This window comes from Hypomesus transpacificus, chromosome 4, assembly GCF_021917145.1.
Source record: "Hypomesus transpacificus isolate Combined female chromosome 4, fHypTra1, whole genome shotgun sequence".
Classification (NCBI taxonomy): Eukaryota; Metazoa; Chordata; class Actinopteri; order Osmeriformes; family Osmeridae; genus Hypomesus; species Hypomesus transpacificus.
In genome coordinates, this window is record NC_061063.1 from 6,689,795 (window position 1) to 6,700,176 (window position 10,382).

General features: G+C 43.1%; 2 protein-coding genes across 2 annotated transcripts; both read left to right on the forward strand.

Annotated features, from left to right (window-relative positions):
* The first annotated feature begins 82 nt into the window (after positions 1 to 82).
* Positions 83 to 6,123, forward strand: LOC124467294 (ankyrin repeat and MYND domain-containing protein 2-like). The gene is made up of 10 exons (XM_047019533.1): positions 83 to 278; positions 692 to 756; positions 1,643 to 1,781; positions 1,925 to 2,023; positions 2,218 to 2,378; positions 3,826 to 4,040; positions 4,286 to 4,421; positions 4,587 to 4,715; positions 4,903 to 5,026; positions 5,170 to 6,123. Exons 1-10 carry the CDS (start codon positions 212 to 214, stop codon positions 5,352 to 5,354), a joined length of 1,320 nt encoding a protein of 439 aa, XP_046875489.1. The 5' UTR covers positions 83 to 211; the 3' UTR covers positions 5,355 to 6,123.
* Positions 6,124 to 8,440: 2,317 nt separating this feature from the next.
* Positions 8,441 to 10,170, forward strand: sostdc1b (sclerostin domain containing 1b). The gene is made up of 2 exons (XM_047019336.1): positions 8,441 to 8,807; positions 9,156 to 10,170. The coding sequence occupies exons 1-2, from the start codon at positions 8,615 to 8,617 to the stop codon at positions 9,605 to 9,607; spliced, it is 645 nt and encodes a 214-aa protein (XP_046875292.1). The 5' UTR covers positions 8,441 to 8,614; the 3' UTR covers positions 9,608 to 10,170.
* The last annotated feature ends 212 nt before the right edge of the window (positions 10,171 to 10,382 follow it).

A 10,382-nucleotide genomic window follows, 5' to 3' on the forward strand; every position in this document is an offset into this window, starting at 1 on the left:
AAATCTAAGGCACCCCTCTTTGCTTCTCTGTGGTGTATTCCAAGGATGGTTTATCTAACAGTTTAGTGACAGTGTTATAAATTGGTGGAGTCACTTACTCTAGCCCTCAGCCCACACCTGAGTCTTGCAGAGGGTGTAACCTGTCAAGCATAACGAGCATCTTCAGCAAGAGATTGTGTACTGTTTGTCACAAGAATATTGCCGTAAAACAATGGCAGCTCCAAAAAAGGGGGATCTTTCAGCGGCAGAGAGGGAACTATTACAGGTTATTGCCGCAGGTAAGGAGTATGTTCTTAATATGTTAGATATCGAATTGTTTAAGAAAACAGTTACCTTTCAAACCTTTCAATTATGTAGCAACTATAACTTTATCGATCTTTTTCTAAATAAAAAAATTAAGGCATGATAACCGCACCTTGTCTAGTTGCCAATGTGGTGTCGTAAGTCTGGTCAAAGTTATTTTGAGTCATTGTAGGTTCTCATTCAGTCATGAATAAAAAGGTTTACTGTCATAACGATGTCGAAACAATGATTATGTAGTATCTGTTTCCAGAACCTAATGGATTGAACGTGGAGTGAGACAATTATGCCTTTTCCCCTTGGGGATGAATATTATATATTCAGTGTGAAAAGATATATATAATTTATATATACTGTATCATTGTTTTGTGTTGTCCTCTTTTTCATAAAGGTGATGAACAAGAAGTTGCAAGGCTACTTGGAAGCAATGATGTCCGGGTGAACTGTTTGGATGAGGTATGGGAGGGTAGACAGTATTATACGAGTCCATAATCTTCACTGAGAAGGCTGTGGTAAGATTGGGTACCTTTGTTATTTGTTAATAAACAATAAAACAAAACAAAAATTCCTCAAATTGCAAATAATTTTGGAATTCAACAGAAACTGTGAAGTTTAAATCAGTCAAGTATCTCCAAAATTGTTCACATCTTCCATTTCAGTTAAACGCAAAGAATTGAGCACTGAGAATTGATTGACATTCATGATATTTGTGACAGTGAGTAGAATTATGTTGCTGCTACTTTAGATGTCTTTATACAACTGTGATACATTGATGGGGTGGCATAAGCAGCATATGTTAGTCATTGTTATGAAGACATATGGAGAAGACTCTTAAGGGCCGGATGCACTTCTCCATGGTATTGTGTAATAGCATCATGCCACTAGATGCACCACTCAGAGTCCTTCAGGGGCCTTTGTCTCCAGGAGCAGGGGGTGGGTTTAAAACAGCAGTTCATAAGTGTTTCTGGTCTGTCAAGATCAGATGTGACAGCAGACTTTGACATCATTAACAACACAGTAACTGTCAGGTGGATTTATATCATAGCAGGTCTAACATGTTTTTCCTCGTTTTCACACGTTGTTGTTGCTACGGCAGCACTTAATGCATAAATAATTCAGACTGGCACTGTTATCATTTGTGAATGAGATTAGTCAGAGACTCAATTTAAAATCTGATTAACAAAAAAACGAACTCTCATTGCACAAAGCTCTTACCACCAAGTGTCTAATCTCTAACCATCCCTCCCTCTGGTCCCTCTCCTCTCTCTCCTCTCCTCTCCTCCTCCTCCTATCCTCCTCTCCTCCTGTCCTCCCTCTCCTTCCTCCCCTGCTCTCCTCTCAGTATGGTATGACTCCTTTAATGCATGCAGCATACAAGGGCAAGGCCGAAATGTGCCGACTGCTACTGCAGCACGGGGCAGATGTCAACTACAACGAGCATGATTATGGCTACACCGCACTGATGTTCGCAGGCCTTTCAGGTCAGTCAGCGACACCTTTATGTGGAGTTGACTTCTAACAACATAATTATCCATCAAAACAAGACCTAAAGAGAGAAACTGGGGTCTATGGGCAGGATTTCCCATTTGACGTATACCCCTGTATGTGGTTCTTGTCTCAACAGGAAATACAGATATCACCACCATGATCCTGGACGCAGGAGCAGAGACTGACCTGGTCAACTCTGTGGGCCGCACAGCTGCACAGATGGCTGCCTTTGTGGGTGAGAAGTGCACTTTGAGGCCAAGATCTGCCCCTACTTGTACCTGCACTTGTGTACTTGTTACCTGTACTTGTTGAAAAACTGCAAATAAACTCAGCACACCTCATTAAGTTAGCACAGCCCATGACTCCTGCACATGAGCTAACCTGTCTGAGGGTTCCTTTATCAGTCCACCTCTTCCTCTGCTTCTTCAGGCCAGCATGACTGTGTGACAGTGATCAACAACTTCTTCTCGCTGGCGAGGCTGGAGTATTTCACCAGGCCCCAGGGGCTGGAGAGGGAACCCAAACTGCCCCCCAAACTGGCTGGGCCGCTCCACAAGATCATCATGACCACCAACCTCAACCCAGTCAAGGTACTGGACTGTTTCGATTCTGATGCCATTGTAACACAGTTGATGGGATACAGTCACTATGAAGTTTTAGGTAGTTTTAGAGGGAGTTAACGGCTAATCTTTTTTTCATAGACAAACAACAGGTGGAGTAAAATATAGAACAGATTTAGTTGAATCAATGAGTTGTCTATTATGCTTTATTTGATTCCAGATCTAATGTGCCTAATGTGATCATGTACATATCAATCACAGCTTCTTAAGTGCTTTAATGTTTGTTTTTATCTGGAAGTTATGATTTTCAGTAGAAAGCCTTTTAGGAGATAGAAAAGCTCAGTCACTAGATAGTTTCTATTGCTACTGCATAGGATATCAAATTGTATATTATAACTTTTTTTTTAAATAGTTCTCTCAGGGACTAATACATTTTTAGGCAGCTTAGTTGGCAATAAATGGTTGGCAGTATGTCAAATCCATCAGATTGGATGTACAGTAGATATGTTGACTGACAACAGGGGGTACATGGCTACTATATGCTGTTAGTGGAACATGAGTCGGAGAATTCATTTCATAGCTGGGCCTGGACAGCCTTGTGCCCTTTAGATTCCATAAGACCCACATGATTGATGTTGGCTCAAACACAAGCCACTGGCACCCTGACTTCTTTGGGATCGTCTATATATATCTGACTGACTGGGAATGTACGCAGGACAAACTGACACTGTACAGTAACATAGCAAGTCCATGAATTAATTTGAATTTATGAATTGTTTGATTAATTTAAGTATATTCTTCTTTGTATTTTATTCAGCATGTATACAAAAACAACTTTTCTAATTTCTTTTAAAGCATGCATGGCTGATGGTGTGCTAATCTGTATTTGTGTAGTTGAAGTTTGTTGGCTGGCGGCCAAAATCACAAAAAGCACAGTTTATGACTGTCACAAAGGCATGGAAACTGTACTTAAACACCCAAGTCATAGTAGCTTGTTTAGCCGCCGTGACGAGAAACAAAAGCTATCATCTGGTCCTCATGTGTATGTCTGAAGGAGAAAGCAATGCATTTGGAAACATTGGAAAATCACAATTTGTTTCACTTAAAATGTTTTGTTTAACTTTGCCCACTTTGAAATGTGAACCATGATGACTACATCTGCTTCCTATCAAAGACACCAAGCCGTACCAGAGCAGAGCAAAGGATAGGGTGTGATATAAACAGTCTACTGTGAACAAGATCTTAGGATGAGTTTAGCATACTCTCCTCTTTTTAACACTTTCTTTCTGCTTTCTGTCACTTACTTACTTACTTAGAGATTTGAATGGCATTTGAGAAGTAACTGGATAGCTCTGCTCTACCTTCTGTAAGTTGTTTCTCTTAGTATTTTTTTTCTCCATCTCTCTCTCTCTCTCTCCACTTTCTTTCTCTCTCCTATCTCTCTCTCTCTCTCTCTCCGCCTTGTCCTCTCTCTCAGATGGTGATGTTAGTGAAAGAGAACCCATTGCTGGTGGATGTTGGCGCTCTGGAGAAGTGCTACCGTGTTATGGACCTGCTGTGTGAACAGTGTGTCAAGCAGCAAGACATGAATGAAGTGCTGGCCATGAAGATGCACTACATCAGCTGCGTTCTGCAGAAATGCCTTGCCTTCCTCCTGGAGCGCGACGACAAGCTGGACGCTCTTGTCAAGAGGTGGGTGGAGCCCGAGGGGGCGGAGTCTGGCTAAAGATTAGGTGACTGGAAGCATGCACATTGGCATGACTGAAATGATGACTTGTAAACATCTATATATCTCAGATTAGTGTATGTTTCGATTATTGTTATTCCGTTACCATCCCAGAGAACACCCACCAGTACTTTTAAACCTAATTGCTTTTAGGTTGTTACAGTATCTGGAGAAGTACTTACCCTCTTATTCCTTCAATGTTTTATGCAAGCTTGTTGAAAGGGAGGGATTGCGATGGCTTCCCACAGTACCAGGAGAAGTTCATTCGGGAGTGCATCCGAAAGTTTCCATACTGTGAGGCTACGCTTCTTCAGCAGCTGGTTAGAAGCATCGCCCCTGTGGAGATTGTAAGTAAACTTCCAGACAACAGGTTGATGCTGCATGGTTCTGTTCTCTCTGTAGAAACTCTGGCTGTCCACCCTTTACTGCAATTTGTTTGTGTTCTATTTGTTTGTTATGTTAAAGTGGCTACTTTTTGCCCCATCATCAATCAACGCTTTTTCTGTTTCTAGGGCAACGACCCAACAGCCTTCTCGGTGCTAACCCAAGCTCTGACGGGCAAGATGGCCTTTGTGGACGCTGACTATTGTGCTACATGTGGGGATAGGGGGGCAGGGAAGCGGTGCTCGCTCTGCAAATCGGTAGGACTAAAGATTAGATCTCTCTCTTTTTCTCTCTCTCTCTTTCTGACCTTCTCTCTGTGCCTAGATCCCTGTTAGACTCAGACCTCTCCTCCAAGTCAAATATGTTAATCAGGCACAAGTACGTAGACAAAACCAACTTTTTCAGCTACTACCTCATCCTAACCTCATCCTACCTGTCTTCCAGCTGATTTACTGCAGCCTGTCGTGTCAGAGGCTCCACTGGTTCACCCATAAAAAGATCTGCAGAGCCCTGCAAGCTCAAGAGATGGGCCCTGAGAGAGACACACCCAGGCTGAGAGAACTCAATGGTGACTGCTTCTAATCATCAATGGTGGACAGCATTGCTCCACTTGACTCGACTATATTCTACTCTACTCTGCTTTTGTCTGCTTTACTCTACTATACTCTACTCTGCTCTACTCTTATGTTCTGTTCTCTGATTGTGTTCTAGTGGAGGATGAGAACGACCTGGTGAAGGAGACTGCCAACTTCCTCCAGGAGCTGTGTGTGAGAGCAGAGGAGGTCGCGGCCGCCAGCTGCCCAGCCGAGCTACTAGGATGCCCCTCCACCTCCTCTACCACCCCCCCTCCCTCCTCCTCCTCTGCTGCCCCAGGCCCCACCTACTCCCAGGACTGAGAGGGAGGAGCCCTGGCACATTCTTAGCCCCTCCCCTCATCCACATGTGACCTCAAGGCCGTTAGGGATCGATCTTTCGGTTTTACCAGCCTATCGGCTGAGCTATGAGGTCTGTGCTACGGCCCCCCCCCCCCGGAGCCCTCATTGGTTCAGTAGTCTAGAGGGACAGCCGGGTGCCACAAACACCTAGTGTGTTTGCACCAATGGTGGAGCGGCATGCTTGCAGAAGAGGAAACAAGTCGATTTTTCAGAATTGTGGGTGCTGAGTTGAGATTTCACAGCCATAGAAGTGCCATGAAGGAAAGAACGATGGAGTTTAGACTTGGTTTGTATATGATGTATGTAGAGGCACTGAGTGTATCTATTCTGTAGGACATGCTGTTTGTTTATGTCTCTTGGTCTTACAGTGTATGCCTTACATGGTTATTGTGAAACCACAAATATTTGTGCCATATCCTCTGTGGAAAGTCTTCAAACATTCCTGTGAATCTGCAATGTCACTAATGAGTGCTTTATTTGAACCTTTAATATAAAAAGGAAAGAAAACTACATTCATAGCCAAATTGTGTGCTGTTTGTCAAATTAAGTATATTGTATGTGTTATATATAGATATTTTTAAGTTGATAATTTGTGTATGTTTTATCTTAATTGTGTTTTATTTAGTTTTCAGAAGGTCAAGCAATCCACCAATGACATTCTAACCTTGTTGGTGCTATATTTCCTTATCGGTTGGAAAACCTCTCTAAATTGCTTGTCTTAAATTGTAAAGTGCGTATTCTTCTTTCTACTGTCAATAAAGAGTGCTATTCTTAAATGTTGACGTCTTAGCTTTGCATTACCGACATTTCTATTGATTTCAAGATTGTGCCCTATTTTCTCTAGCCTGGCTTTGCCCTCCTACGTACTTCCGCTCAATTTGGATTTAGCTTCTGTACTAGGTCTGGCCATTCGGCAAGTAAGTCAGATTTTTCAGGTTGATTTTCTACCGGCGAATCAGCGAACAGAGGGAGTGGCTGAGAACGATGACGTTGATGTCGTGCGCTAGTGTGTGTTGTAGTTCCGTAATGGCGGCGGAGAAAGATGCGAGCGAAGCCATTCGATCCGTTGGCAACACTGCCGAAATCCATAAAGTTAAGCCGGAGCAAGAACAAGTTTTGCTGAGTTTTGTTGGTGGCCATGATGTTGTGGCCCTCCTCCCCACGGGGTTCGGGAACAGTTTGATTTTCCAGCTACGGCAGCTAGCTTTGTTACAGTAGTGGTGAAGGAATTGGCTAAGGCGAACGCTAGCAATTGGTTATGGCAGATCAGAGTGGCTGGGCAGATCCAATAGTTTTAAACTTCAACAGAGTACCCGCCTACAAGGAAGTCAACGCTTGTCAATGGAGCGAGGCCAGACTCTCTGTACAAATGAAATGTACGAGAGTCTGGTTAGGACCAGAGCCATAGAAAAAGAAAAAAAAGAAAAAAATATTTTTCTATGGCTCTGGTTAGGACCAGGCTATATTTTCTAACACTGCTCTGACACTAGGGGGCAGCAGTTCTCTTTTCAATATTCTTCCACAGATATTTCATGGGTTATGTGTACATTACAGGTACAGTACGTCCCAATAGCTTTGCAAGGGATGAGATTATGAAATGGTGATATCAGTCCCTTTCTACACTTGTACAGTACTGCTCCTTTCATAATTCCTTATCACTGCCTATTTAAATGACATGTACATTACACTTTAAGTCACACTGGAAACAGTCACCTGGCGGATTAAAATGAAACAGAAAATGGACACAGTGTAGACTTAATGCCCTGATTGAGCCTTCATGTTGTTTCACCAAATGACTAAATACATTTAAAATATGCACACCATAATGAGTGCCCATTAAGGTGCATTTTCAATGTCATCCTGATCTGGTTACACACCAGAAGGAACAGGAGACTTCTATGCTCAGTGTTCAGACCTTGTCACAGACGCACAGCGGATCCTTCGGCGATGCTCTGCTCTTCCATACCGCTCTGTTTCCCGGGAGATTTCATTCTTCATGTATCTAATGTACTCTCTTATCCCATGGGGAGGAACCCTGGACCTTGTTGCCCATAGACCAACTAATGAGCATGGCCCCTCGTCATGTGGCCTGTCAATAGACTCATAATTCACCCCCCTCAAACCCCCCCCCCCCCCTCTCCATTATCTCCCTCACTTCTTGCCCATATGTCAGACTCACTCAAGGCTTCAGGGGGGCATAAAAGGTGGAGCTCAAGTTTCTGTTTTTCTGAGATGTAAAAATTAGCGAACGCTGTGACGGCTCATATAACTGATAGTCTTCTTTCAAGCCCCCGAGGTTCACCCCCCCCGCTTTCCTCACCCTGCTTCTGCTCCTCTTCAACATGACTAACACAGCTTTTTGGGGTAACAAGAGATCATTTTGACAGCAAGGCTTTTTAGGCTTCTTTTTTTTTTTGAAAAAAAAAAAAAAAACTTTCGCGGGAACAATGGTGGCATGAGCTGGACAGTTAGAGAGTGGATTTATTTTCACCCGTATCAAAAGGGACACATAGCCTGAGAGAGTCCGGGTAACTTCATTGTCAGAGCCCTGGGAAACGGGTGAAAGAGGACACCTAATTCTTATAGGCAAAGTTTCTTCAGGATGAAGAAGGAGACGGCTCTTTGTGTTGCCACTGTGCAATTTACATTTTGAACATACATCATATTGGTGAGCTCATACATAGCAGATGGGATTCATACAGCAACACAATTTGTTTCCCATCGGGTTCCATCGTTTGATCCCAAGTTTCTGGCATGGTCCACTTCCTTATGGAAGTCTGCCTAGGAGTTATTTAAGGTTTTTTTCTCCATCAGTTCTGTATGTAATGAAACTTGAAATATAATACATTTAGAAATAAGTGTATCTCTTGACGTTAGGGTCTGTTACTGACCATTTATCTGATTGCACGAATGTGTGGCTTGGCTATATATTTAAATTGTGAACTGCTCTTTATCAGATGAGCACACAATATGTAAAGAAAAAAAGGAAAAGACAAATCCTTGTGGGCGTGTTCGTGCGTAATAAGTTCATTCAGAAACCAGCCGCGCTGACGTTGTTGCCAAAACAAGGGGACAGGTATATAAGTGGTTTAACTAAAGCTAAGGTAACATAGTAACGACAAAATACCTATGTGGTGCACATAGTGTTGCCATTTGTAACTGAACATCAAAAATTCAGAGATCACAAAATCACAAACTTCTGCCGAAGAAAAGGTGCAGCGATGCTTCTTACTTGTCTTTGGTACCACATCTTTGCTCTGTGTCTCATGATAAGGAACTGTCCAGCTGTTAAAAACGACGCAACGGAAAATGTAAACGCTCAAGTCATCGATCTGGCACCGGATACTCCAAGCAATATATCGATGAATCAAGCGCGTAACGGGGGGAGACAACAGGGTAGCGCTCCGCGCAAAGGTGGGCGCAATCTTGCTATTTCTTTCTTTCTAAATAGTTAGTTAATCATTAATTTAAAAGAAAAGTTTTTTCGGTGGTTGAAGTCTTTTGGAAAAAGTAGTAGGAAATTGGATTGGACAATGCCGGACAATGTGAATTTGTATCTTTTAACGTCAAACTGTCCTCACTGCTATAACAAATCTGCCCTAAAAACAATTACAGTCTATTATGAAAAAAACTGTCCAATTGTCTTTTATAATGCTGTATAATTGCCCCAACATATATAAATTAAGTAATGCAAGTTGTACATACAGCTTATAGCTGTCATAACCGTATTAACCTTTTGGTCTCCATTTCTACTGGTTACAGAGCAGGGTGAGATGGGCTGCAGGGAGCTAAGATCCACCAAGTACATCTCTGATGGACAGTGCACCAGCCTCAACCCCGTGAAGGAGCTGGTGTGCGCTGGGGAGTGCCTGCCTGCCCACCTCCTGCCCAACTGGATTGGCGGAGGGCAACCTGGGAAGTACTGGAGCCGGCGGCAGACCCAGGAGTGGCGCTGCGTCATCGACCGGACTCGGACACAGCGCATCAGGCTGCAGTGTCAGGACGGCAGCTCACGGACCTACAAGATCACCGTGGTGACCTCTTGCAAGTGCAAGCGCTACTCCAGGCAACACAACGACTCGGGGCACAAGTCTGAGGCCCAGGCCAAGGAGCAGGCCCCCCAAGTCTCCAGGAGGAGGAAGGACCAGAGGAGGAGCAGGCTGTCTGAGGACTGGCCTGAAGAGCAGCCCGAGGAGCAGCCCAAAAACAACTGAGGTCAGGGGTGACTAGGTGTGCCACCCTGAGAAAGAAGAAAGATCTCCGTTTGGCTACCACCCATTTCCAACTGTGTGGCTGGTAGTATGAGGTCCACCAGACTGTTGTTTTGTTCTGTCTATGATGTCTATGCTAGAAATAATGCGTTGATATCAAAGTAAAAAAGGCCAGCTAGACAGAAACTGACCGCTGAGGCTGAATGAATGACTATGAAGGTTATGTACATCTTTCTGTTATTGACTTTGTGTGGCCTTTGGATGTGTGTTTGCAATTGCAAAAGTTATATGAGGTGAAATCAGCAGCTTATCAAAATGTTGATCAAATGATGAAATCACAGAAGCACAAAAGACATATTTTATATTGTAGTGTGCATGTAAATACAATAATTGTAAGTTTAAGGGGGCTCCATTTTGATCTTTAAAGGAATGCTGTGATGATGTAATATATTTTTCTACTGGTATAGTTGAACTTAGAAACAAGTATCTTATAAAACATTTGCTGAGTAAAATGTAATCACTGTCTCAATGTTTTCCAACTGAATAAATATTGCATTAGAAATGATTGGTGTGATTCAGGTTATTTTTCTATATTGTAATCCTCACTTTCTCTGTGGATTATGCTGGAGACTGTGATGGGTAGCTTCACAGCAAACAGGAACTCAATGACAACAGGGGTATTAGTCAGTGATGAAATCTCCCTTTCAACAGTAGAAACCCTATGCTGTTTTATTGTGAAGGGATACCCTCACCTTCAGGCTACTGCAGCTATTCCAGC

What these genes read in the sequence shown, in the direction of transcription:
- LOC124467294 (XM_047019533.1), top strand. Translation starts at nt 212, where the DNA reads ATGGCAGCTCCAAAAAAGGGGGATCTTTCAGCGGCAGAGAGGGAACTA. An exon ending in GCATCGCCCCTGTGGAGATT is followed by an intron (nt 4,422 to 4,586) that starts GTAAGTAAACTT and finishes TTCTGTTTCTAG; the next exon opens with GGCAACGACCCAACAGCCTT. An exon ending in GGTGCTCGCTCTGCAAATCG is followed by an intron (nt 4,716 to 4,902) that starts GTAGGACTAAAG and finishes CCTGTCTTCCAG; the next exon opens with CTGATTTACTGCAGCCTGTC.
- sostdc1b (XM_047019336.1), top strand. Translation starts at nt 8,615, where the DNA reads ATGCTTCTTACTTGTCTTTGGTACCACATCTTTGCTCTGTGTCTCATG. An exon ending in GGGTAGCGCTCCGCGCAAAG is followed by an intron (nt 8,808 to 9,155) that starts GTGGGCGCAATC and finishes TACTGGTTACAG; the next exon opens with AGCAGGGTGAGATGGGCTGC.